Genomic DNA, 27,783 nt, shown 5'->3' on the forward strand with positions numbered 1-27,783 from the left:
TGGAGGAACATTTCTCTGTGAAGGCACTGGAGGATTAAGAGCCTCTGCGCCCCCTGCTGTCGTTTGTGTAAAATGCGTTAAATACATTTCTTAAAATTCTCTATTCTAATGTATATGACATTAACTTTGTTTTTTTCTCATCCTCTTTACAACCTAATGGGGCCAAATATCATGTAATGTGCCGTTCAAAGGCTGGGTTTGACATCAATGACTGGTTCGCTCAAAGTAATTGCAACATTTTATTTAGTTAAACACACACACGCACATCTAAACTTTGTGACAATAAATCCAGATCATCCCTCAAGTTTTAAGTGACACAAGAATGCACAAGAATGGCACCAATAAGACGGACATGTTTGACTGACACACATGAAGCAAGACAAAGTAATGTAACGAATGTGCAGTGCTAATATTTTAGATCTGTCCATTTTTGTCAGCTTGTGTTTCGTCAACAGTTTTAACAAAGTGCATTTCTTCATCTACAGATAAGTCCAGTAACACCAGAGTCAAAATAACCAAATGCTTGGCTCAGGTAATGATTCACATATACAACAAATAAAAAAATCTAAAAGCAAAAGTCATTCCACAAGAATTACTCAATGATGATACGCAATGATCAGTAGAAACTGAATAGTAGTAGAATAGCGGTATATGTACAGTACATGTGATATTTCATAGTGAAATGTGACTCAACCAAAAGGAACAAAGGCCACATCATGTGAACACTGACAAACCCAACAGCCTTTAATTCGCAAATGAATCTTGCTTGATGATAAAATACTGGAATGGAAAAATGAAAAAAATGTTTTACATTTTGATACATTTTGGCCCTGCAAATTGAACCAGATGATCTAATCAGAAAATAAACTTTAAATATAATTTCAAACAAAATTCAAGTATACACCATATATGGGTCTGAGTTGGGTTTTGACACGACTCTGGTAAAGATGGGGCATTGCATTGGCACATTTAAAAAAGCTAAAAGCAGTAATAAAAATCAGCTTGTTTATGGAGGACACTCTGTGACGCTACATCATGTAACCTTTTATCAGGTCAACTACTTTCTGCTCACTGACATTCGATCGTTGCACAGGAAACCTGGAGTTGTGATAAAAAATACAAGAAATTGTCCATAAGCAACTGTCTTTGTAGTGGAGTTGAAGATGGATATGAGTCAGACCCAAGCCAATCAGGTGCAATACTGCTATTTATCCACAAGTGGATAAAGTGGCGCCATTATTAACACAAAGGGTTACAACAGTTCTTTCAAAATCCACTGCTTTTCTTACACAACCTCAATGTATTTTAGCTACTTGACTTTTTTTCTTGAATAAACATTAGAGGCACATCTTATCAGCTTTCTAGAAATAAAATAAATATTTAAACATCAAATTTAAGTACTATTTATTTACTTGAATTACTTTGAGGCACGACTAAGTTTTTTCTAACCATTTTGCAGATTGTACCAATTATCAGATTTAATGAATATCCAATTGATGGTTGTTTTTTACATTCATTTCATGTGATGTGTTATGTAAAGTGCATTAGAGAGCCCATTACAACCTTTGACTAAATGGTTCTGTAACAAAAGCAGAGAATATTTGAGGAGTCCTGAAAATGTATTATTTTTCGGTAATTTTTGAAATGGGAATTGCCCAGCCTTTTTTATATACCTCAGTCTATGTTCAGTCCTTCAATTTCAAAAGAGAAATTGATCAATTTAGACTGAAGTAATCCTTCTTTTCCGAACAAATATTTGTGCAGCATTTGACAGTCACAACAGCAGCACAAACTTTTCCCTTCTTCAGTCTGAAAATCAGACAGTCTCTTCTGCTCAGTGCAACTACCTTAAAGTATCTATGGTCTACACTGGCTTGTAACAGCACATGCTCAGTTTCAGTCCATTGTCTCAGCTTCCTTGTGCAGACCAAGCAAACATTCAGATTTTGAAGTAGGATGAAAAAAATGAAAAAGCAGCATTTTGACAAACCAAAACCTTCAAGTGTTGTCAACCAAACCTTGCTTTGTGTTAAACTCGTAGGTGCCAAAATTATTGTGCTCTGGACAGTGTGGTTCTTCACTGAACACTTGTTTGCTGGATTTTACCATTGCAGCAGTTGTGGCAGTTCAATAGCAAGTTTTGAACACTATAGTTGGCATTTTAAGTCCCTTATAGGGTGGCAGTGTAGTATATTGGCCACCATGTTGGGAATGCTGCATGGCGCTTGTACCAGATAAACAGAAGTCAAAAGTGAGGGTAGAGTTGATGCTTGACGGGCCAGTGTGCTAGCTGGTTTTCCAACATCTCCTGAGATTAAAAATAAACAACAAGAAAAGCAGAAAGCTGACTCTTCTCCAAATGTTTGTCACTTCAAGTTTTCTGAACGAGTACAGACTGAGGAGACACCCAGAGCTGTGCCACAGTTGAGAGGGGCTGGTGTTCAACATGTTGGGCGATCAGTGAAGGCTTCATAAGGCAAAGCTCCATACCCATGCGGTAACATCAATTCAACATAAAACGGATTTTAAATACATTTCTGCAATTTTCTGCTGTTTTGTTTTTGATGAAGCAATTCTTCTGCACAGAATGGATGCCTGAAGCACAGGAAGTTGGGCAGCCTATAAGATAAAAACAAACAAAAACACCATCATGCAAAGTTGTTCTAATAATTTACAAGTTGTAAACTGCAATCACAATTAGAAAGAGCTGTGCCACTGTCCATGAACACGGAACATACTTTGGTGATCCAGTGCAAGTACATAACAAGGTATAATACTACTATAAAAATGGTCAGTCACTATACATATGTATAGTGACAATAAATGCATTCTATTCTATTCTATTCTATTCTATTCTATTCTACTAAGATTCTTTTAAGTAGGTTATTTTAAAGTAATCAATTATGATGTTCCAATCAAGGATAATGCTGACTCTTTGAATCGATGACCTAAGCAGTCGTATGGAGCAGACAGTAAGACGTATTCGGACAGAATAGGAATGGATTCGGGTTAAAATGGGCCAGGGATTTTGGGCCTCATCTAAAGATTAAGATGAATGTTTATATTAAGTCACCTGTCTTTTTTAGGGTGATTAGATAGTAAATGGAAAAACATTTAGAGCTTTTCCACCTTTGAGGCCTTCAAAGTAGACTACTCAGCCATTTACGCATACACCAGTGTACACACACAATATCCTTTTTGGTTGTAAATAAAAACAGAAATGATACAGTCCAACGTTTTACTTACTTACATGTGAGGGACAAAGCCATCATTATGTCTTGCTAGCGTTCTCATAGATAACGTCAGAAGTGATGGACTGTTTCTTTTTTTGCCACATTAGCAAAACGCACTGATGGATAAACACATACTGCTCCTGTAAGACAAGATTAAACAAATATAAATCTTGGTCCAACTTCCCGCTCAGGTTACATCATGTTATGATTCGGTTGCTGTATTTAATTGCTTACTTCAGTCTGCACCATGGATAAGCGATGTGATCTCATGTCAGAGACCATTCCCAGGATGTCCACAAACTCATGCTCGCGGATATGCTGCATCAGGCGGTCCAGTGCGATAAAAGTTCCAGTCCTTCCGACTCCAGCACTAAACACGAGCAGACATACTTCAGACAGAGAGCTCTCAACCAATTACTTAGGTTTATTAATTATGATTTATGGGGCACACTCATCTTTAATGGATTATATTATCTGACTGAACAGTATTTCCTACTTAGAGATAAGTGATGTGGACAGACTACATACAAATTACATTACACCTCGATTTTGCTTTGCAAACATTAAAAATAAAGATATTACCTGCAATGGACAATAATGGGGTCTTTGGTCCTGTTGGCCTGCTGACGGACAATGTGGACAAACTGCAGGATGCTCTCAATGGCATTAACTGTAGGGACGCCATGATCTGGCCATGACGTGTAATTTAGATGAAGCACATCGAGACTCTCATCCGCCTGCAGGGCACAGCAGATACAAAGAGTGTTCAAGAGTTTCCCTCAGTGGGCACATCAGAATATCAGATTTTAAATGATCCTCACATATCCGAGTCTGAACTTCCTGATGGTCCATTCGGGTGACTCAGTTTCAGAGAGCATCTCCACACTTATTTCTCCATACATAACCGGTTCATCAGTGAAGGGCCAGTAGTGGTCGCACTTAACCTGAAATACAAAAAATTTATCTCTAAATATTCTGTCTACCATCACACCATCCTTTGTTTTAGAACAAAAATAACACGCATACCCTTCGCCTCTCGTTGCACTGTGTGAGCATGACTATGATCGGAGATTTCTGCTGCAGGACCATTTTCCAAAAATCATTTCTAGTCTCTGGTAATGGACCCTGAGTGGCAATGTATTCCTTTCCATGCTTGTAACCCTGGATTACAAAAAATAAACAACAGTACTACATCACTACAGCTTTAAATTCTATAATGTGAAACATGGAAAACAGTTGACTTGATATCAATTTAATTTAGTACATTGTAGGCCTATGTATAAAAAAGCGAACTCACAGGAATGTAGTTTGCATTTATGTAGTCTAAACCTTCATCGTTGTGCATAGAGACCAGTTTTACTCGACTAAAATCATCTGCAGAAAAAGCAATACAGTAAGTGAGCACAATTAAAGTACTGAGTAGAAGTCATTGAAGTGCCACATCACTTAATCTTACAGGGCAGGATGTTGGTGTAGCGGTTCTTTGGCCTGTTAACAGGCAAGTCAGCGGCATCATGGGTAAGGTCCAATCCGACACTTTTGAGTTCCTACAACACAGTAACTTGTGACCACTGACCAATCAAAATAAGGTAAAATTACTTCACTTCTGGCTTTATGTATGAACAACTGTACCTCAAACTGCAAAGAGAACTTGTAAGCAGAGTCTTTACTCATGTCTTTGAAATAGGCATCAAAGTCATCCAGCTGCACAGGGCTGTGAACACATAAGTGTGTGGAAATGTAATTGAGAAAACAACTGTGTGTATATTCAAAGGTCAATGTGCAAAATGGCAGCAACTGTGTATTCATCATATACAGTACAGTAGGCCCAAAATATAGAAATAAAATAGAACCTCTAACAGCGTAATGATACCAGATTTGGGCAAGCCCTTCAGAAACTGTCTGAGTCACTAAATGTACAGTTCAATTCAGCTGGTCTGGTTCAGTTAATTCATTATGAAAATTTCTTTTCAAAGGCAGTTTTTAGTGAAATAGCGGACGTTAAACGCAGTGAATGCAAAAACAAAATACAAAAAGCACAGATAGAAGCACAACATTTAGTGGTGTTACCTTGTTAACTTCCGTTTCTTTAAAGCTGTCTTGCTCCTATAAAATATAGAATAAAGTCCTTATGTTGTTTGTAGCTGCTACAGTAAAATTCCTATAGTGACTAATGGTACAGTGTGATGTCATATGTAAAATGTGTACATAATTTATTATAGCTTCAGTGTTTAAAACATGTTTAAATTATGCATTAAAAAAACAACAAAGCAGAATCACCTTTAAACAATGTCAATAGTAATGTAAGGCCATGTACAGTATGTATGTATGTATGTATGTATGTATGTATGTATGTATGTATATGTTTGTTTAACATGTTTGTTAGATGATGTTTTTTAAAATATCAAGTGTTATTCAATGTTTTACCATTATTTTGTTTGTACCACAGACAATGCCAGCCCCATACATGTGTACCATGCAGTGATAGGCATGCAACTGAATAAACAGTAGCCTATATAGTAAGGACTGATTAATCTGAATAAGTGTGTGCTCAGTGTGAACTTGTTACAAGGTCTAAGCTTTACTTGTCAAGGGATTCATCAGAAACATGCACAAGTAAATAAACTAGAATAATCACAGCTCTGAAATCTAAAGGTCTGTATTATTTTGTTTTGGCACAAAAAGACAGCATGCAGCAATCAGGGTTAGCACTTAGCATCATGCTACATACAAAAAGTTAGTGGACATACATGTAGCAGTCAGACAGACACAGCAAAGTGGGACAATGTGAAACATAAAAACGAGTAAAATTAGTAATTAACATGATAAAGTCTGGTGTTAGTCTATATCGTCTCTCATCAATGACCTCCCAAACCTGTGACCAAAAGTTTCAGTGTCAATATACCAAGGGATTTAAAAAAAAAATTGTATAAATTATTTGAATACAAATGAATGACAGAACCAGAAATCCGAGAGTCAGCGTTCGACTACCTCTGCACCAGTTTTGAAAAAGCAATAAATTAAACAAAAACAAATGAAGTACCTACTCAATTTTAGTAAGACTAAATTACATGTAATATCGCCAATGTTAATACCTTTTCATGTGTACATTGGGTTGAGGAGAAACATACAGGAAAAACACCAGACTTATTCAGTCTCTTAGTTCTGTGGGCTGTGGCTCTGCTAAGACATGCCCCTGAAGTGCAGTGTTTTGGCCAGTAGTTGCTTACTTACCAAGGATTAATATAAAAAGCCAAAAGATAGTCAGTCCAAAGGCAGGATGGCAGAAGGGTAAGGAAGGCAAAGAGGCTTCTTCGCCTGAAGGGGGTTCAAATATAAAAAAAATAAAATCACAAAAAATAGAGGGAAACAAACACCAGGGGGCGACAGGTTGGGGACAGAACATGGTGCTCCATTAGTAAAGAGGCAAGAGCTTCACATTAGTGCTGAACACAAAGTTACAATGCATTACACTGCCTTTCAGAAAGTCCTCCCTTGTCCTTGGGTTGGACAACAGGAATCTGTTTCTGCCAGACGTCAATGGCCACTCTGTCCCATTTTACAATCCCCAGCCTGACATAGAAATCACATCACAGGGTCTCCCATAACCCGCCCCACAATGAAACAGCCATCTCTGAGGCCCTAGTCACTGGTAGGTGACCTCAGATAGAGTGAGGCCAATTTCCTGACCCCACAGATGACTCCTAACATGTGTGCTGATTGGTCAGGTCTCCAATGAATCAGACATTTTCAGTTGTGTTTGATGACACCATTCCACAAACCAATTTGATGATTTGTTAAAATTCTGCTCCATATCTAACAACCACATATATTTATAACAATCAACTTATCTTTATATATATTGGTAGTAGATTTGTGTTTTATCTGAGTCATTGGAGAGAACAGTTCTGTGAAAACAGTGAGATCTGCCAACATGCACAGTCAAAGCGGAAACACAACTCCACCGTCACATTAAGACACTTTGATGGACATGTGCTTTTAGTGATGAGAGGTAAAGTACAAGAGCAGATGGAAGCTGCCTTAACTGACCGTCTTTCAGTTGTTATATTAATCACAAATACATCACCTACTCCAAACCTTTTTTCAATTGACTCACTATAATACATAAGTAAACAATATAAGCTATTTCTATGCTATTAAAAATAAAGATTACAACTTGTGATATGACAAAGAAGGCATCATTACTAGAGTGGCTGAAAGTCTAAAATCTGTCAGCAACAAGCTCTGCACTCAGACTCTAATCTTCCTCTAAATCCTAACAGGGCTTTACTGAGCTGTATATCGCTTTATCGGGTCTTGAAGGGTGTTTGCTGTAACACACTTTTAATAACACACTAATGCAGTGCATCTCCTAAAGAAATTCCAGCAGCAGTGAAAAAAGTCATTTAAAACAAATTAAATATTTTCCTACCAGTTATAGGGGAGTTTTCCATCTCTTTCAAATGAAGGGAAATTGACAAAGGTTTCGGCTCCACAGTCCCTGGAACAAAAACAGGACAGGTTAGATACAGTGTGGCTCTGAGGAATTTGAACTCACTGCTGCAACAAGGAAGTCTCCAATATTTGATGACAGATCAGTAAATGGGGGAAGTGAGGGAAGAAAACTGAAAATGTTGTAATAATAAAAGATATCTATAGATCTATTCCCAATTGCCACTTTTATAAATGTTTAAATACATAAACTAATATAAATAAAATACTAAAAAAGGATGATATGGCTGTTAAGAAAATTACTCTTCATTCATAGCCTTAAGAAAGTTAACTGTTGGACATATGAGCATCTTAAACCAACTTACTTGTGGGAGGTTTTAGCTTTGGACAGTATTTAGAAACGCCTATTTCCCAGCATTGACCAGCACTGACTGACACTGTACAGACCGTACACACTGTACATGTACTAAACATATGCATAAGAAGCAGGGAAGTCTGTTATAAAAAAGGGCCTTCATTGTGGCTTAATACCTCGTCATGTGCAGATGTTTTTTGCGCAGCACAAGGAGGAAGAGCACGAGCAGGCAGATGAGAAGAATGCTGAGGACAGCCAGAGCAGAAATAGCTGCTACACTGGGGTTCATTTCTTTGGCTGCAATAGAGAAATTAAAACCATAACATAAAATCCATTCATACAAACAGATCAACAGACTTCTTTGAATGCAATTCGTGTGGACTGTTGGGAGACAATAAAAACATATAAAGTGTGTGTTTGAAACCTACCAATGGTCTTAATGGTGATGTAGGCAGGTTTGCTGGGAGTGCTGTAGCTGAAACTCGTGACTGTGCAGTTGTATGTGGAGGAGGGCATTAACCCGGAGACTGTCACCATGTGAGTGTTTACAGTTTGAGGCTCACGGGACTGAAAAACAAAATGAAGTCAAAGAGGATGTTTTAAGTGAAACAAATGCTATGGTATTTAGAGCTTGTTACCTTGAACTCCTTGCTGACTTTGTTAGGTTTGCAGTAGATCTGATAGTAGTCCACAACTCCATCCTCAGTCCACAACAAAGTTACAGAAAAGTGAGTGGCATTCACCGCGTACAGAGACTTTGGAGGAGCTGGCTCTGAGCGGGAGAAAACTCAAATGTAAGATTTCCCGTCAAAACTTCCTCTAAAGAGTTGCATGTTAGCAAGAGGAAGTAGACACTCAATTTTGACTTAAAAATAGATGTGTGAGAGAAAAAGTTGATTTGCTCAAGTTTCTCATATTACTGACATAACGTCAAAACTGTAGCTTTACAATAACATCATCATTATCCAATTATAAATAAAGTAATTTTTTACATATATTTTTGACAACTGCTAATTCAACTCATGATAAAAGAAATAATGATAAAGAAGATATGATTCATTTGGTTGATGTAATTGTGACTTTTTACAGCGACTCTACTGTATTTTTATAGAACTGAAACTGCAAATGTGTGCAACACCCAGAGAGATTCACTTTGCTCTGTCCTGCCCTGGCACATGAGCTTGAGGTTCTGTGTTGGTGCTAACCCAGTTTGATGATGTTGGGCATGGAGGTGTTCCTGCTGCGCTCGGTGCATGCTGTCACCGTCAAGTTGTAGATGTCTCCAGGCGGCAGAGGCAGACTGGCCCGCATGACATTACGAGTCACCTAACACAGGTATGAAAGATTAGACCACTTTCAAAAAATGGAGGCCATAGTTTGAAAACCCAACATCAAGTACATCCACGCATATTTTGTTTTTTGCATGTTGTATGACTTTTACTAGTCTCATACTTTTAAGTATAAATATATTTTTATTCAAACACAATTACATTTTTTTTTCTGACATATGAGTAACAGCACAGCTTCATCTTGGGTCGTTTAATGGAGGAAAAACGACAGCCGGCGCTCTAGTGGTGGAGACAGTGCATTATTCCTCTGCACTAATTGGACCATCCACTGTTCTCAGAGGACATAATCAATAGCCAGCCAGACTGACCTCAACCTAACAAGATGCTACAAGCTGGCTCACTATTTAAATGCTATGAAACAGTTCCCACGATAGGTAGTATATGCAGTGTACAGAGCAAATGAGTGACTCACATCAATAGAGTAGCTTCTCTCTGGACCTTTCTTCCCAACAGCCACGATCTGCCAGTGCAGCATTCGGGAGTGGGACAGGTCAATGAAGAGCTCCCCATACGTCCAGCGAATGTACAAGACCCCATGAGAGTAATCCACTGAAGAGATGTGAGGGGCTTCAGGAGCTGGAAGGGACAAAGACCAATACTTGTTACACGATAAAACTCAATGCCTTTTTGAAATGTGAAATGTGAAGTACCTGTAACAAAGCTCACAGCTGAACTATCACAGCAGTTAAGCGGCGGGTCACCCCACGTTACCATGGAAACACGGAAATTATAATACCAAGCTGGCAGGAGATCAGTCACTCTCTGAAAATAAAAGGAAAACTTTTTTTGTAATTACGTCGATTTTAATGATTTATATAGCAAGCAGCGCATAAACGCTTACCACAGAAGCAATGACAGATGCAGTGGCCGCAATCTCATAGTAAGTGGTCCATTCTGAGGTCAGGGTGACCGGGTTGAAGAAGAAGGTTTGCAACACATACTTCCGAAAGGCGACATTATATGGGCGCTGCCAGCTCAGGATCACTGCAGTGGGACTGAGTGGATAAACAGCCAACTCACGTACCCCCGTGGGTTCTGAAACAAGCACAACTGTATTCAGCACATACTGTATGTATAACACATATATTATTGTTTCTCAACGTGTATTTGTGACTGTTGCATCTTCTGACCTAAATCAATAATGACAGGTTCAGACGGGGGACTGATGAGTGGTCCATTAGTGTGGTACACCACAACCCTGTACTGAGCCCCGGGCATCAGGTTAGTGATGATGTCACTTGTCGAGTTCTCCTGAGATAGGGCAAAAAGAGAATTCAATTAAGAGCTTAGTTTGTGATACATTTCAACATAACCTAATCCATGATGTGGTTTATATAAGAAAAGAATGCCAAAAAAGCTAGTGACATGACATAAATTATAAGGTTTATGAATGAAGACAGCTCAATTTATAATATTTTGTTCATGTGTACTGACTCATCTTTGCTATATTATTTGCCCTCTACACACATATCCCCCATGAGCTGTATATTTACAGTAAATATGTTCCTGTTCAGACCTGCTCTGTGACAACAGCAGTGATGAAAGTGAAGGAGCGTACCTCACTGCAGTAGGCGTTCTCCATTCGCTGACTCAGACTAGGCTTCAGACAGGTGGTGGACATCACAGACACCACGCTGCCATTGTGGTTCTCAGAAGAGGGGGCCCAGGACACTGCAGCTGTGCTCGAGTCCAGGAGTCGCACACTGACCATCTGGGGGCGCTCTCGCAGCTCCTCCAGCAGCTCTCCACTGGGACCTGAGGCAGAGATTGTGTTTATTAACCATAACACTTCTGCAGAGCGGAAAGATCATAGAGAGGACTGGACTCACTGAGGTAGAAAATAAAGCCTGTGTCAGTAGCACTCTCTCTGGCCTCACATTCACCAGAAGAGCTCAGCGTCGTCACCTGCACATGGTACGTCCCGGGCTCCGTCAGCTCAGTGAAGAACTCGTGAGTGTTTTCATCTACTGTGGCAGTTTCTGTGGAGTTTCCTGAAAATGGAAGGAAAATAATTGTATAAAAGCAAAGGGTTGGGTTTCAGATGACATCATTTAGGCTAATATTATTAAATATAGAAAATGTATAATGATAAAATGCAGGTTGTGTTTTTTCAATAATCAAAATAATCACGTTCAACACTGGTGCATTTATCTTTTGAGTATTTTAGGGCAAGGTACAATGTAATTAAAAGTGGCTCCCCCCTTCTCTTTTGGGATTATGACATAATTCTAGCATCTGAAAATCATCAATAATTTGCTACAGTACAAATCAGAAATGCTGCAAACCTGCTAAAGTGTATCTAAACACACATAACATGAGTTTTGACCAGAGTCTCTCACCATCTCTGTAAATATAGATGTTAAAGCCGTCATATGATGTGGGAGGTCGGGGGGGCAGCCATCGCAACTCCAGCAAAATGGGTAGGATTGGCAGTTTGGTGGACAGGACAGAGGGCTCTACAGGTAGACCCAAAGCTGAGCCTGGCTCATTGGAGTCCTCATAATCTGGAACAACTGCATTGACAAACTCCTCCTCTTTGTCCAGTGATGCAGGGTCTTCAGTCGGTGGTTCCTCAGTTATTCCAGAGGTGCTGATGTTGTTACTGTCTGTGAAGTTGAGAGTCAGACTGAAGGGAATAGAAGTGACAGTCAAGACTGCTTCATTTAAACTGTTCTCATTGTGTTGAGGGTCCTCGGCCTCAGGGGCCTCTCGACTGTGGCGCCTGTGGATCTGTTGGCTCCCATCAGACAGGGCGGTCTTTGGGGTCAGGCTTGGCAGGGCTCCCTGGCTCAGGTGGACTATTTTACGAGACATGTTCAGAGGAGGGAATGGCACTGTGGAAACATGACACAACCTAGACATAGTCAGATGATTAGCTGTAAGAGCAGGGGAGCATTAAATCTTATGATTTTATTTTTTATATTAGTAAAAAAAATACAATTTATGATCATGTGAAAAATTTTAGCCACATTTAGCACTGATGTAGATTTGATTTAGTCCTAGTCCTACTCCTACACTAGATCCAAATAAAACAACAACCAAAATATACTTGTAATGAATTAGAAACATGCATCTTAAACCTTTTCCCTCAACATTTCTGATTATGCGGAATAGAAATGATCTATCCTCTACAGGTGTTTAACTGCAGAAGATGTATTACTCTCCCACAGCTCAATGCATCATTCAAACATGCCTCTTTCATACTGCTCATAATAATGGTTTGTTGCCTCGTTAGTGCGCTGCAGTGAATACTCCCCACACAAGTGACATTTACAAGTATTAATTATAAATGAAGAATGAGGATGTGTCTTGCAAACCTGTCCTATGATGTAGCGTGGTGTGAGTGATGTCACTCTGTGCAACCAGGGTATTTCGGTACACAGTTGCCTCGGAGATCAACTGAAAGGTGATATTACGGTAACACACTCCTGGCAACCAGTGTCTGAATACAGTCTTCCCCCTATAGAAATCTGCAAAACAAATGGAAATCATGATTATTATCCCAGCTGACAGAATGTACATACAAATGTGAAAGGTTTAAATTCTGACTTTTCGCACATAGCCATCAAAGAGCTAAATAAGTATAGTACAGAGAATTAGTTTCCCCATAAATAATAAATACCAAATAACCATAAGAAAAACAATATCACTGATTTCCATGTTAGGTAATACTCCAGTAAAATATTTTAATCAGCTAACTAGTACTTTAGTATTTTTTTACATCTTGGTAATTTGTTAGATCTGAATAAAAGTTTTATAAATTAAGGATTCAGAACATTTACTTTTGATTTCACTTAATTCAAATGTTTTAGCAACATTGGTAATAATACGTGACTATATAAAGCAATTTTAATAACTAAGGTTTGGCCTAAATAACCCCCCAGCTGGTGAAACAAACCTTTGTAAAGCATGAAGCGCCTCTCCTGTCCCTCTGTGTAGCTGATGTTGACACGGCTGAAGACATTTCCGGGTGGAGGCTCAATCTGAAACACCACACCTGTCTCTGGTGACTCCTTATAATCAGATAGTCGCACACTGCGCAAAGGCAGAGGCTCTGAGGATGAAAAGGGACATTCACAATCTTAAATATGAGAACACAAAACATTCACTCAAATCGCACAGATATGAACTTTATATTAAACAATTTTCTGTGGATGTAACTTATGAAATTTTTAATTTATTATTGGTGTGCTCCTTGATGTGCCAGCCCATTTTCAAGGAAGTCTGGTGGAAGGCCTGCTTGTCTTGAATGTTCCACAGTATGACATTAAAGTTTAAAGTTTTTTTACTCAATTACATCTTTATATGCACATGACCAAAATCATAATTTTTCTTTACACGACCAAAAAGTTGTTGGTGCATACTAGTGTTGCGTCCTTGGGCCGGACACTACACCAGACGTAAATAACAGACGCAAGGTGGATAGAGTGTGTGTTTCAGAGTGTGGGGATGTGTCAGTCTTATGTACAGTATGTTAATTTAACTTGCACTATCCAAGCCAATAAAGAAATAGTAATACTAATTTTTGTCACTCTGTTTACTCACACTCTACTCTCATTAGTGATGGATGAAACTGTGGTGTGGTTACTTACTTGTGAGCACAGATACGGTCTTGATGGGTTTAGACCAGTACTGCCCTCTTCTGGTGAGAAGTCCCACAGTGTAGCAGACCCCGTGGAGAGAGGTGTTGAACAGCAGAGGCTCACTGGTGTTCACATACTGCACTACACTGATGCGTGGCTCTCCACTAAACTGAGCTGCATATGACGTGATGTTCTCCTGTAGATCGGACGGCTCCAAGGTTGCCGTGATCACACCCTCGTCACTCACCGTCACCAAAAAGGCCGGGAAGCCCTGAAAGTAAAAACAGAAATGTAGACGCTTCAAGAACTGGTATTGTCTATGGCTGAGCAGAATTACTTCTACAGTGTTGCTTCTTTAAGTAAATTGGTTGCGTTCTTGTTACATCACAACATTTTAGAATTCTTGTATAGTTTAAAGAGGTGACATTATGCAAAAATTTTATGCTTTCTACCATGGTAAAACGTTGTTCCCTCATCAAAAACATGCCTGAAGAAGTTCTAGATGTCATCGATGCAATCTCTCCCGGGCACTATTCAAACCCTCCGTATGTTTAGCAGTAACATTCTGTGCAACGCTCAGCCCACAAGCCAACGTCATCCATATTCCCACACAACAATTCTCCATAAATATACAAATGCATGATACAAAATGGTACACAAGAATCTGACAAACCTGATGCAATGTGTAGTAGTTTTATTAGTGGGATACACGCTGATTGTGTTGTGATAGCTCTGTGAAGGGAGCAAAGGGAGGGGGAACTCAGAGCATCCAAAACAAAAGTGGAACTTATAAAATATGTTAATGTGTTGTTTTTGGTGAATATACCATTTTCAAAACAATAAAAAGGTAACACATTGTATATCACCATGTTATGTGTTAGCAGTTAAACGTCATAGAAATAAAAAACCCAACATGTCAGAAGTCTATGGTGAAATGTGCTGTTTAACTGTCAGACTGCAGATTTGTTGACCTGGTTTATATTCCACACAAAAGTTGACACAAGCATAAATAAACAAAAAAAATGTATTATTTCCCAACAATTGCTTCAGACAGCTGTGTCATTATTCAATCTCAAAGATGTTATTGTTGTCAGCTGAATGGAATTGAAGCCATGCGATTAATATGGCAGGTTTGTGGAGCTAATTACAAACAAATAAATAGGATAATAAGGGTCAACATTTGTGGGTCATAAGTTTGAATATTTCTTGCCAAAACAGCAAATCTCCCAGAGTCAGATTGTCTCCCTGAATCTGAAATTATAACATCATGAAATTCAACAATGTGAACGTAACCCATTAATGTTGAAACAGAGGTGCTGCAATTACAGACCACCGAATACCCACTAAATATATTCTGTAAAGATTCAGACAGCCCAGGAGCTCTTTTCACTATCACAGACTAGATTTACGCCTAAATAATAAAGGATTTTGTCTCATTTTAAAGTCTTTCCTTCTCAGAGGTCATCTCCACGTCCCATGAATGCCGTTAAAATCTAAATTAACTGCCTCACTGTTGGTTCCAGTCTAGTGACGGAGCCCTTCCCCCTCTTTTTCTAACCTGCCTCCTATCCACTGGCTTTGAGAGGAGTTTCGGGGGAAGAAAGGGTACTGCTGAAAGAGGGGATTGGGAGCATCTGCAAAGAGACCTTGGGGGATTCCAGAGGAGAGAATCAGCCTGCTACTATGTGGGTTTATTAGCATATTTGTAGAAAATAGACCAAAGCATTTGATGCAGCACTACGAGTAACCAGGCACAGTAAACGAAAGAAAAAAAAAAAATATATCATATATGATATATATATATATATATATATATATCATATATGATATATATATATATATATATATATATATATGAATATCTAAAGACGTTGGTGCTAAGTATATGATGATCTGTAAATGCTTTGTTTTGGATGTAAATATAGAAGACGGACAAATCTAACAAGTTTTGGAAAAGTGGACACAACATTTGTCTTGTGTCTTGGAGCCAACATTAATTAGAGGCTCCCTGCAGGTGAATCTGGGCCCCTGCTGCAGTTCATCACAATCAAAGCACAGAGGTCAGTTTACTGACCTGTCACAGCAAGAACCAAGTGGCAGGCTCCCATATTTCACCAGTGTAATGACATATTCAGCAACACAATATCAATGAAACAGGAGAGACAGGATTAACATGCTGGAAAACTAACAAGCTCAATGAAAGTGACTGAATATCTTGAAATTTTCCTATAGTATAGTATAGTATAGTATAGTATAGTATAGTATAGTATAGTATAGTATAGTATAGTATAGTATAGTATAGTATAGTATAGTATAGTATAGTATAGTATAGTATAGTATAGTATAGTATAGTATAGTATAGTATAGTATAGTATAGTATAGTATAGTATAGTATAGTATAGTTACTGTAAACATTTGAATGATATTGTGCATATGCAGAGCACATTTTGTGCAGACCTACTACAGACATATTGAAAACTGGACTGTTTACAATAGACTGAGTATGTAAATGTTATTTGTTTCCAGTTCAATCTCCAGTGAACGACAATGCAACATGTATGATATTACGGTACTCATATTATCATAACACCAAATAAAATGCATCTAATTACAGAATGTGTGTTATAAAACATGATATTAATTACATTCACTTGTTTGGACAGGTTAGTCCCAAGGGGAACAGTTTTTTCCTGTGCAGTACAAACAGCCAGTTTGTAACAAAAGGACCATTACCTATTCGCACAAGGGTATATCTGTGGCTGTGAAACTAGACCCTGATGTAAGTGTGTGGGCAGCCACCGTTGCTCTGTAAAAATGAGGTGTTCTTTACAGCTTTCCGTTGTGCAGGTGACGCTGATGCTATCTGCTTCTTTCATTAAAGTGAACAGTGGGAGAGTCTGAGCTGCAGTGAGGATTGTGTGTTCAGCCAAAACATGACAAGAACAGGAAATAAGGATCGAGATAAAACTGTCATTTTCTGTAGGAGCTGTTTGCCTCTCCTCAAGTAAAACCCCACACACAAGGTCAGGCAGTGATAACAGATGATTTGATACACAGATTTGGTAAAAGCCTTGAAGAAATAAAGGTGTTACTAATATGAGACAAATGCACATGTTTTACAGACTGAAAAACTGGAGGATTACATGATGAGACTTACATTTTGCATTGGACACCAAAACAGATGCTCATGTGTGGTTTGTTCCATTTGGGAGTTGCCAGCCACCTAGGCTATAGCTTGTGTATCCTTATAAAGAAAGTCCTGTTCATTTTAGCCTTTTCAACTGTCGAGGTGCTGCTCTGGTTTAATTACAGCAGTGCCGTGTGAATGAAGGCAGCCAACAGAGGAGAAGACAAGATGGTGAATGCTTATCTTCAGTTTGCCCATTTTAGAACCAAATATTATAATGAGTAATGGAAAAGATCTTAAACATTCACATAAAAGAAATGCTTCCCTACAGTGAGTTTCCCTTCTGGTCTCACTGTGCATTACTTGTAGTGATTATGCTTTTATTATATCAGACACCCCTCCCACTGTCCTCCATTTGTTTGGGATTAAGACAGGAGATGAACAATTAGCGGAAAATAGTTGAAACCAATTTATATACACTGTACTATATGAAAAAAGGCATATGCTTTTATTTCTCATCATCTGAAATCAGACTTTTCCTGTTTTAGGTCAGTTACGATTACCAACATTATTTCTATTTGCTAAATGCCAGAATAATGAGAGATGGATTTTTTTTTGACAATTTTTTTATTACTTTCTTCAAAATCAGAAGTTTACATATCTTTCATTAGAAGGAATGGACCAAAATTCCTGCCAGAACTGGTGTAACTGAGCCAAGTTTGTAGGCCGCCTTGCTCGCACATGCCTTTTCAGGTCTGCACATACATTTTATACATACACATTTTCAATAGGATTGAGATCAGAGCTTTGTGATGGCCACTCCAAAATATTGACTTAAGCTTCTTTGTAACCAGCTTGGCAGTATGTCCATTTGGAAGACCCATTTGTGCCCAAGCTTTAACTTCCTGGCTGATGCCTTGAGATGTTGCTTCAGTATTTCCACATAATGTTCTTTCCTCATGATGCCATCTATTTAAGTGCAAGAATCCCTCCTGCAGCAAAACAACCCCACAACATGACGCTGCCACCCCTGTATTTCACAGTTGGGTGTTCTCAGGCTTACATGTTTCCCCATTTTTCCTCTCCATGTAATCATGCTCATTATGGCTAAACAGTTCCATTTTACTTTTGTCACACCACTGGACGCGTCTCAAAAAATTATGTGTGCATTTACAAACTGTAATCTGGCTTTTTTATGTGTCTTTTGCAGTAATGGCTTCTGCCTGGCAGAGTGGCCTTTCAGCCCATGTCGGTACAGTACTTGTTTCACTGTGGATAATGACACACTCTTACCAGCTTCAGCAGCATCTTCACAAGGTCTTTTGCTTTGCTTTTGCTGGATCAATAGGTACATTTCGGATCAAAGCGTTCTCTGGGACACAGAACCTATTTCTATCCTGCGCAGTGTGATGGCTGAACATTCCTATGGTGTTTATACTTGTGTATAATTATTTGAACAAATGAACTTGGCACCTTCAGGCATCTAGGAATTGCACCCAAGGATGAACCAGACTTGTGCAAGTCCACAACTGTCTTCTTGATATCTTGCCTGATTTCTTTTGACTTTCCCATGATGTTGAACAAAGAAGCAGTGTGTTACAGGTGTGTCTTCAAATATATCCTTAGATGTGTCTCTAATTAACTCAAATGTTATCAATAAACCACAAAGTCAAATCAGATGCTTCCAAAGACATGACATCATCATCTGGGTTTTCCCAAATTGTTATGTAAACTTCTGAGAAAGTAATGAAAAATTGTCTTTAAAAAGTCTTCTCTCATTCTGGCATTTAGCAAATAGAAATAATTTTGGTAATCCCGATTGACCTAAAACAGCAAAGGTTGAGTCTGATTTGTGTGGGTCTTTTTAAATAGTGTATGTAAACTTCTGGTTTCAACTGTATGTAATTGAACATTTCCTTTAAAAGCTGCAATAACAGTATTCAGTATTCAGTATTCTTATAAACAGTTCACAGTGCTTATTTTAACCATGCAGAACATCAGCACCAGCCACATGCATTTCTTGCATGTTTGGAGACTTATGTCTATGGTTATTTAGGCTCCTTCTCCGTAAAAGGACTTTCTAAAAAGGTAAAAAGAAATTTCAATTGTCTCAACATTTTACATTTTACACAAGACCTACATTAAATGAAATGACAATAAAACTAAATACTCCTGTATATATGGAAATTATCTGCAAATGTGTGCAGTTAAAATGCCACAGAACCTTTACTGCACATTTATAACATTTTAGCATTAGCATACAAAATGCTAATTCTAAGGTCAAGGGCAAAGCGCTGGTATAGTCTAGTAATGTGAAAATATCACTAATAAAACCTTAATGATCAAACACAAGAAACAAAACTGCTCTATCCTCAGGGGCTGAATTCAGGGCAGAGAGAGTGAAAAAAATCTATACCAATTCACCCGATTCACGGCCGCTCAGTCGTCACCATGGCAACAGAGATGAAAGGAGGGACATGTTTGGGGAAGGAGGAGGAGATGCTCGTTGGGTTTGTCTGAGTCCAGGATTACCATGGACACGGAGCAGAGAGGAGCATGCTAATACACCCCTGCACATAATAGGTAAAGGGTGAAAATCTGGATACTGCAATAAGATGTACAAATAAGTTTGAGGGTCTACTACTTAGGGTTACACAATAGTCCAAGCTAAGCTGACATATTACAACACAGTGAAAATGAAATGACCTAGTGTTTAGAGCATGTGTAAAACTAACAAACTGTATTACACTTAAAGTTTCTGCAAAATATTGTTTCACTTGTTGCCTTTGTGTCATGGTGCATTACAAGCCTGCCATGTGAGGACACACGCTCAATGCAAACACACAGGCGTTGTTCCACGAGAGGAGCTGGGGAATGAATGGAGCATGTGACCCTATGAATGGGCAGTGAAGAGGGGGGTGGGGCGGGTCAGGAGGCGGCACCCTCAGGCAGCTGCCAACATTATCATGCAAACCTTAACAGTTTTTGTTTTATACTTGGAGGAAGACAAGCCCCTGACAGCTCCAACCAAAGACCATTACCGTATGAATACGACCAATGAGGTCCACCAGTCTACTGGGCATTCACCCATCAATCCTCTGCCGTGCACAGGGTACCTAGGTATTTTAACTCAACTTTTGAGTTAAAATAAACTATTTCTGCATTTTATGTATATATAAGGTCATGTTTAGATGAGAACATGGAAGAAAACATTACAACTCAACTACAACTTGTGCAATTAAAGTTCCATAACATCAGCAATTTAATCTATATATAAAAATGAAGTCTAAGAGTCTCACATTTAACAGCAATACTTTTTAATAGAAATAAAATGTCATAGAAAACCATTAATGTTGACTTGGGATGTGGCCAACTGCTTACATCATATTTATAAATTATCATTAAGGGAGACAGGAGTGGGAGGATGTTAGATTATCCATATATAAAATAACACAATATTGGATTTTATATAGACTTTTTTTTTTTTTATCTTTCACAAGCCTCAGAAGACCCATGTTTGGTCAGTGTAATCCTATATGGCCATAAAAGTAAAACAAATAATAATGAATATTCTGATGTTGGGTTAATCTGTGGATGTGAAAGTGCACAAATAATCTGAACACAATTGTTTGACTACAATTCACAAAATCTCCACAAGAGCCAGGGTTGAATCAGGGTAAATGAGATACACAGAAACAGACTGGGCCTATTTGCACTGCACTGTTACACTTATATAAGCTGCCCTTAATAACACAGAGGAGCTAAAACACAAACAGAAGTTAACCTGAATACAAAGATATAAAAACAACTGCCAGACTATACTAAGGAGTTTGGAGTTCACTTAATTTAGCCATGTGTCATTTGTGTTTCTGGTGTACCACTGATTACTTTTAGCTTAGCTTTGAAAAATGAACAACTAGTTAAAGTGTAAAACAATAAATGAGAGTGCTGCTGAAAGGTCGGGGTGTAAGTACTGTCACAATATATGATTTAGTATTGATTCATAGAATCTACGTTACAATGTTTTTTCCATCATTAGAGAATATGCTGAAATAGGATTATGGTACTGCACGATTCAAAGGTACTGCACGATACAGAGGTCTGCAAATACTCAATGCTCTTAGCTGACTTAACAACAATATGAAAATAGACGGAAATAAAGTCTTTGTTTAGGTCCTAGTATTCTAGCATACACGCTCCCTCAGAAAGATTTCTCTCACAAACTACACACAAATGTAATATATCACATTGGTTTATATTAATATATTGATGGATATCCCCCTGGCCCTCTAATTCAGTTGTAATGGGATTCTTCTAGCACTGTTTAGTTGCAGCTATAGAAGAAACGTTTGGTTCACTAAAGACATGGCCTTTGCATCGTTTAATGGGGCAGTCGTGTGATACTGACAAAATCTCTCAAAATTGTTCAGTAGGCTGCCTCTATGTTGTAACGATGTGTTTGACCAAAACTGCTCTCATAACAGAAGACCTACTGAATTTTCAGCTAGCTCACTCCTCATTTCTGCTATTGACAGATATATATCTTTATAATCTAAATAAAATAACTAGTTGACCAATACACTGTCAACATTTCTCGACTAGGCTTGACAGTCAAACCTCATGTCAGATTACAGGGGAATGAGGAACATATACAGTGAGTTTAACAAATTTGAGCAGAACTAGAGGATATGGACACACCATCAAACACACCACATGGATCAGGAAGAATCACTAAAAAACTCTTCAGCTCTGATTGGGCCACACATGTGATTGCTTTGCCTGGAAGATTCCATATGCCATTAAACTTGTCCACGGAGACAAGCAGCTGATGCCAACAGATCAAGTTACAGGTCAGATCTGTGGAGAGACAACCCACTCAAAATGAGAATGCATGTTTAACGAGATCTTTTTTTTTTTTTTTTTTTGCAAAGCCTGTAATTCATTAAATACCATAATGTGGAACGTTTCAGGCGAACAAGCAAGTGATGAACACCAGTAATGTTATGCACTTCTAAATAAGTTAAAAATAACCTCTAAATAAGTGATAAAACAAATGAAATACAAACCTGACTTCTAAGACCAAGTGCTACAGTCAAAACCCTACCTCTAACCGTCTAGCCAAGTTTCTATAGGCACAGTAAATTCCCTATGTTTTCTATGATGTGCCAGGTCATTGATCAATATGTCCATAACCTCAGGGATGTTGTCTTCCGCGCAGCTGTCCCCAGTGATGCTGCGGTCCCAGGATGCAGTGCCTGGAGACCGCTGTGAGTGGAGCAGGACGGGCCCGTGCAGTGAGTGTCTGTGTGAGACTCACTGGAGCTGACAGACATGCACGAGGTATCTCTGAGGCTGCAGCCGACTGACCCACTTTCCGCAGGACAAAACGAGCGGCTGGCTGCCTGACTTAACCAAGCTGCTTTGCTGTGCCACGGCGCCTAAGATTTCTATGTCCAACACACACACATTTTTAACAATACATTCATAATACCGTTTTTTCTCGACAAACTCAAATATGAATCAGATTTATTTGCTCAAACAAAGCCGCGCTGGTACTAGCCAACATGACATGAGCGACATCCATAAGGCGTTCTTGGAGAGAAGGGGAAAAAAAAACCTCTTACCTGAATAAACCAGTAGATATGAAAGGCAACGATGAGCACTGAAGCCATAATGTCCTTGCGTTAAACACACTCAAAGCACAATGTATGTTTTCTTTCAGTCCGCTGCGCATCCAAACAATGGCGATTTTTGCTGCATCGGAGCGCAGCGCGATGCTCCTGCTGACGCTCAGAGTGCACCTCGTTTACACGGTTTCACACCACGCGACTCCATCCTTTTGCCCCTCTGCATCATCCCAGTGTCAGCCGGTGTGTGGATGGAAGTGTGGCGATGAACCGAGGTCCATCCCGCGGGCTGGAGACAGAAGGGTTCGGCGTGGAGGTGGTGGTGATGGTGGTGGTGGTGGTGGTTTGGCTGTGCGGAATGATCAGGGTGCTGCTGCCGCTGGCCCCGCCCTTCTCCGGAGGCTGCATGGACCCAAGTCCTCCTCCTGCCTCCTCCAAATCTCCTGCATCATGCTCTGACCATAGACTGCAGTTTATGGATCTGATTCGTGTATCTCGTAAATGGATGGTGTATAAGAGAGGAGCCGCAGTAAATACACTCAGTAGACCTTCGATATTTTACTAATAGACAGGCCCCATCTGTTTTTCCTTTGTCTGCTGAAGAAGTTTGAGTAATGAAGCACTGTGCAGCAGATTTTGTATTTGCTGTATGTATGGGTAACAATGCACAAATAGTTTTATTAAAATCATTTAAGAAAAACTAGTAAAAAAAAAAAAAAAAGGTATAGGCCAAACGTTTATAGGCCACGTGATTATTTGGACTAAACCAGGCTTCTACACTGTATTTTGTTTTCTCACGTGCACAGGTTTCATTTTTGAGCCCAGTCTACCCTCTGGTGGTGAGAAATGTAGTGCATGATAGCCAGTTAAACGCCCCCTACTGGGTCAATTTTTGACAATAGATTTAAAAAAAAGTTTGTAAATGGCTGTTTGTAGATTACACTCATCTCATTTTAGCTCTCTCCTACAGAATTTATCTGAATTGTAGAGGTAATGTTTTTTCCATACATGTGAAAACAGATGACTACTTGACCTTTACACTAGACTTCATATGTTCCATGTACATCTGGAGAATAATGACGTTGACATGATACAAGAAATAAAAATGTTATTTCACTACCAAGTAGAAGGTTCAATATTTGGTATAAATTAGAATATATTTACTATACATACAACATTTAACACACAACAACACATTTTAAAACAATAGAATGTAACTGGTAAATAAAAGGCTATTGTTTTAAATTATGCTCAGTGATCTTATACTAGTACTGATGAAGATCCAGTCCATACTAAAACTATTTAGAATAGGCCTTGTTTTGTTATATTTATGTGTGTATTTTTTTCAGTATCAATGTTTACTTTTCAAATGAAAATCTAGATTCTATAACGGTTACAAGTTACAACAGTAACAACATGCAAAAAATAAGTGAAGCTATGTCTCCCAGTGTGGAGGGGCGGTACAATAAAAGTCTTAGCAGCAGAAGCTTGTAAATACTTTGCCAGTTCTTGGAATAAGCATGAATATAAAGCTCAGTGTTCACAGCTTTCTGAGAAACTCACAGGACTCACATGAAGTTGCCCAGTCACGCAAAAGAACTGTTTTCTTTGGGTCTTTTGACAGGCACTGTACTAGTGGAAAACTTCTCATGTTAAATTTGCTGATTTTAACCAACTTGCAGAGGCCTAAACTTGTATTCAGACATTGTTGTTTTCATAGCTGGTGTAGATACTATCTGGGGCCACCTTAAAAAGCCTGACACAAACAGAAAGCAAATCCTAGGCAGCAACTGGACCTCTACAGACTGTTAAGGAATTAATTAAGTACAGTCAGAGCAGCCTTTGTCACTGCGTGTGGCTTTTCATTTGCAGGGTTTTAGCTTTCAAAACGGTGAATCAATGTCAAAACAGAAGTCATTTTTCCAAGAAAAACTTTACTCAGAGAAGAAACTCATTGTAGATACAAAAATGCAAAGCTGAAGCTTTTTGTAGTGGAGATTGCTTTGGTTGGAATGTTCCATGGTATTGCATTAAAATGATCTAGCTTGTATTTATTAAATTACAGTATTCCTAAAACAATATACATATATATCTTGAAAAACATGCATTCTTCTACGGGCAGGGTTGCCTCACCACAGATCTGACCCATAATTTGGCCTGGTAGCACCATCTGCTTGTCTCCATGGATAGGTTTAATGCCATATTGTGGAACATTTCGGGCAAAGCAATAAAAAAAGGAGACAAGCAGATGACAGGTCCAGAAAAGTTACACTAAGATTATTGTTTATTTTGTCGAGATAGTGCATGTTAAAGAACATACATGATATACATTCTGTAAATCATGCTCATTCATACACCAGTGTAAAGAGTCTGGAGTCAAGGTGGGTAAAGTGCCTTCCTCAAGGACACAACTGTTACATAAACTGGTTCCTAGTGGCAACACATTCAAACAGAAGTTATGTGGCCCAACCTGTTCCCAAGAGAATTGAAAGAGAAAATTCTCAGTGAAGGGCATCCAGGAGCATAGATGTGTGGATATCTGCTGCCTCTAAACTCTTGATCAATCTCTGGACTGTTGCCTTCTTCCCTTGTGCCCTCTTCCACTGCACCAGCCCCTCTAGAACTGCCCCATGCATATCCAGCTGGTGGTCAGCACGGCAACGGTACAGGTCCTCTGTGGTGAGCTCCAGGTCCAACAGCACAGCCTCCCACTGCCCCCCGAGGAGATCCGCGATACGGGACAGCTGACGGTCCGTGGGTACTCTCTGGAGGGTGTGCTCACTGATACAAACATCATCTGTGAAGAAAATAATACTGAGCTGCTTTATGAGTTAAGGAAAACACCAAATATCCAAAATACCGTGAAGAGGTAGTTTTATGCTAAATCAACTTTTTTGGGGTTTCTATCATGTTATAAGATTATTCCCTAATCAAAAACATGCCTGAGTGGTTTACTGAATCATTCGTGCATGTTTGAGTAATCTTGAGATCTCTCCTGGACACTATTTGAACCACACGTCTTGTCTAATGCTCAGCCCACAAGCGTACATAACCAGGAAGCTCTGTGCAGCCCTCCCCATGCTCACACAGCCTGGCCCCTCCCTGCTCAGCCCTCCCCTTGAAGAACAGCGAGCGGCAGACAGACAGTTTTTACATGTTAATACATTGTTTTTGGTGAATATAGCATTTTTACACCAACAAAAGGTAACATGGTGATCTAAATAAGTTATGTGTTGGCAATTAATACCCTATAGAAATGTAATACACCGTTTTTTAAATATGTTTAAGTTGTTTAGCAGTTTATAAGGGTCATAATTATTACAGCCACAATTATGATCCTTCAGTAATTTTCAGTAACTGGCTCTGTTAGACTACTTCAAGACAAACTACAAAATAAATTCTGTGCTTGTACCAGCCTGCATCAGTAGTAAAAACTGAAGTATAATAAAAGACAAATTCAAATCTGTGAACTGGAGAAAAAGTGTTGGGAGTTAAGACATTTTGTTGCTCATCAAAGCCGTTCTTCAGTTCTGAGCAGCGTCAAATGTCTCCACTCCAACTTATTGTCTAGTTGACAGACTTGAAGTTTTGTTTTACTATGGTTCATACCTGGACAACTAAAGGATTACACAGTCAACCGAAGTATAGCAAAAGAAAAATATAAAATCTGTCAGCAAGACAAAATGTTGTAGGAGTGCAGACGTTCCCCTGCTCATCCAAGCCGCTTCAGTTCTGGTCAGAATACTGGTGGACACTGCCTTACATTTACCTGAAGGGAGGAGACAGTTTTTATATTTTGCTATGGATCAGACCTGGACAACTGAGGGATTACACAGACAACTGAAGTATAGTTTGAGAACACTTTATATACTATATATTACTTTTAAACATTTCTGTGTTTAAAAGGAATTTATATTCTACATGTCATATCAAATAAATCAGCCCTAGTAACAGTTAAAAGTAAATACATGGAAAAGATTTGTTTCAGGAAGCACTGGAAGATTACAACAATAAGCAGAGGCCACATGACATCATAGTTCCTGGAAGTAGTGACTTTATCAAGAAGAGATAGGTCTTGTAGCGCTTCACACAGTAATTCAGAAAGTATCTGCAGAAGTATAAGTTTACGTTTATTAAAACTAATTGTAGTAAATACAGTAAATCATGTCATAAACACTTCTACAAGTATCATGATCCAGTTGGTGGTCTACCAAAACATTGATTATCCAATAGAAGGCTCCAGTTGTCCCATATTTGCTAAAACAAACAGTTATTTTAAAATTGTTTCAAGGTACAATTTGCAATAGGATGTCCCCAGACTAAAACATGAAAGCATCTGAGATCACACTGCTGGAGTGCAAAGAAAGTATTTCATTTCCAGCTGCCTTCCAGGATCCTCCCCTCATTACTCGTCTCCTGCTTTCCAGGAATCCAAGTGGGAGCTGTCCGAATCCATTTCAGCAGTACAGGCTTTTGTTTGTTGGAGCAGCGTGATCACATGAATCGAGTAATAATCAAGTAAAGTCAGTGTATCCCATTTACTAAATAAACCTGGCTTGGTTTTACTACTGTGTGTGTGTGTGTATATATATATATATATTATTATTATTTATTTATTTTTGCTGACACTTATTGACAATTGAATACTTGATAAAGCAGTAGAAGGTGGGACATTACGCTAAACAGTACATTTACGATTAGTGGTAAGGACATCTGACCTGCAGACCCAAGTCCTGGCCCGGGCTGGCAGTCTAAGTCCCTCTGTAGTGTGTCTCTGACCCAGCTGAACTCGTCCAGAGACTGAAGAAATACTTGGAAGGCCCGGGGCCCACGTACAGGCAGAATGTCCAGCAGCTTCAACACTCTCTGCTTGCTGCTAGACTGACACTCGATTTCCTCCACTTGAACCTGGGTTAAAATGTCTTCTTGATATAAAAACTGCACGATAGTTTCGGACACTAGAAGTTGCTCGGACAGCCATAGCCTGTGTTTTCTAAGTAGTTCTTTGTGTCGCTTATCCATTATCAGATATAAGTGCTCCCTATGTTTGTATTACA

The 27,783-nt window shown here is 39.0% G+C and overlaps 3 protein-coding genes across 7 annotated transcripts in view; all 3 read right to left on the minus strand.

Annotated features, from left to right (window-relative positions):
* eps8a (epidermal growth factor receptor pathway substrate 8a) overlaps positions 1-27,783 on the minus strand; it is a 180,889-nt gene that overhangs the window by 17,994 nt on the left and 135,112 nt on the right. The gene's annotated exons all lie outside the window — the stretch shown is intronic.
* On the minus strand, positions 221-23,140 carry ptpro (protein tyrosine phosphatase receptor type O). Of its 5 annotated transcripts, none has more exons than XM_055231775.1 (27): positions 22,724-23,140; positions 13,982-14,243; positions 13,288-13,443; positions 12,707-12,859; positions 11,729-12,223; positions 11,219-11,380; positions 10,948-11,144; positions 10,520-10,640; positions 10,231-10,424; positions 10,040-10,151; positions 9,802-9,965; positions 9,246-9,366; positions 8,679-8,812; positions 8,469-8,607; positions 8,217-8,337; positions 7,666-7,734; positions 6,468-6,551; positions 5,304-5,339; positions 4,866-4,947; positions 4,690-4,780; positions 4,531-4,607; positions 4,260-4,394; positions 4,055-4,177; positions 3,816-3,970; positions 3,468-3,603; positions 3,251-3,373; positions 221-2,619 (listed from the first exon to the last, which is right to left on the minus strand). In XM_055231775.1, the coding sequence occupies exons 1-26, from the start codon at positions 22,769-22,771 to the stop codon at positions 3,272-3,274; spliced, it is 3,669 nt and encodes a 1,222-aa protein (XP_055087750.1). In that variant the 5' UTR covers positions 22,772-23,140; the 3' UTR covers positions 221-2,619; positions 3,251-3,271. The 5 variants fall into 5 exon arrangements, with proteins under 5 accessions (XP_055087750.1, XP_055087749.1, XP_055087752.1 ...); XM_055231774.1 differs by having other exon boundaries at positions 3,247-3,373; positions 22,724-23,039; XM_055231777.1 differs by lacking the exon at positions 6,468-6,551 and having other exon boundaries at positions 3,247-3,373; positions 22,724-23,039.
* On the minus strand, positions 24,718-27,775 carry cradd (CASP2 and RIPK1 domain containing adaptor with death domain). Its single transcript, XM_033989831.2, has 2 exons — positions 27,445-27,775; positions 24,718-25,523 (listed from the first exon to the last, which is right to left on the minus strand). Exons 1-2 carry the CDS (start codon positions 27,746-27,748, stop codon positions 25,228-25,230), a joined length of 600 nt encoding a protein of 199 aa, XP_033845722.1. The 5' UTR covers positions 27,749-27,775; the 3' UTR covers positions 24,718-25,227.

The sequence above is a fragment of the Periophthalmus magnuspinnatus genome, chromosome 23 (genome assembly GCF_009829125.3).
Source record: "Periophthalmus magnuspinnatus isolate fPerMag1 chromosome 23, fPerMag1.2.pri, whole genome shotgun sequence".
NCBI classification, from domain to species: Eukaryota; Metazoa; Chordata; class Actinopteri; order Gobiiformes; family Gobiidae; genus Periophthalmus; species Periophthalmus magnuspinnatus.

Excerpts from the sequence above, each read along its gene's own strand:
- ptpro (XM_055231775.1), bottom strand. The coding sequence starts at position 22,771 with ATGGCTTCAGTGCTCATCGTTGCCTTTCATATCTACTGGTTTATTCAG. Across the intron at positions 4,781-4,865 it reads AGTTCTCTTTGCAGTTTGAG|GAACTCAAAAGTGTCGGATT; the intron begins GTACAGTTGTTC and ends ACTGTGTTGTAG. Across the intron at positions 4,395-4,530 it reads TAAATGCAAACTACATTCCT|GGTTACAAGCATGGAAAGGA; the intron begins GTGAGTTCGCTT and ends TTTGTAATCCAG.
- cradd (XM_033989831.2), bottom strand. The coding sequence starts at position 27,748 with ATGGATAAGCGACACAAAGAACTACTTAGAAAACACAGGCTATGGCTG. Across the intron at positions 25,524-27,444 it reads GCCAGGACTTGGGTCTGCAG|ATGATGTTTGTATCAGTGAG; the intron begins GTCAGATGTCCT and ends TTTTCTTCACAG.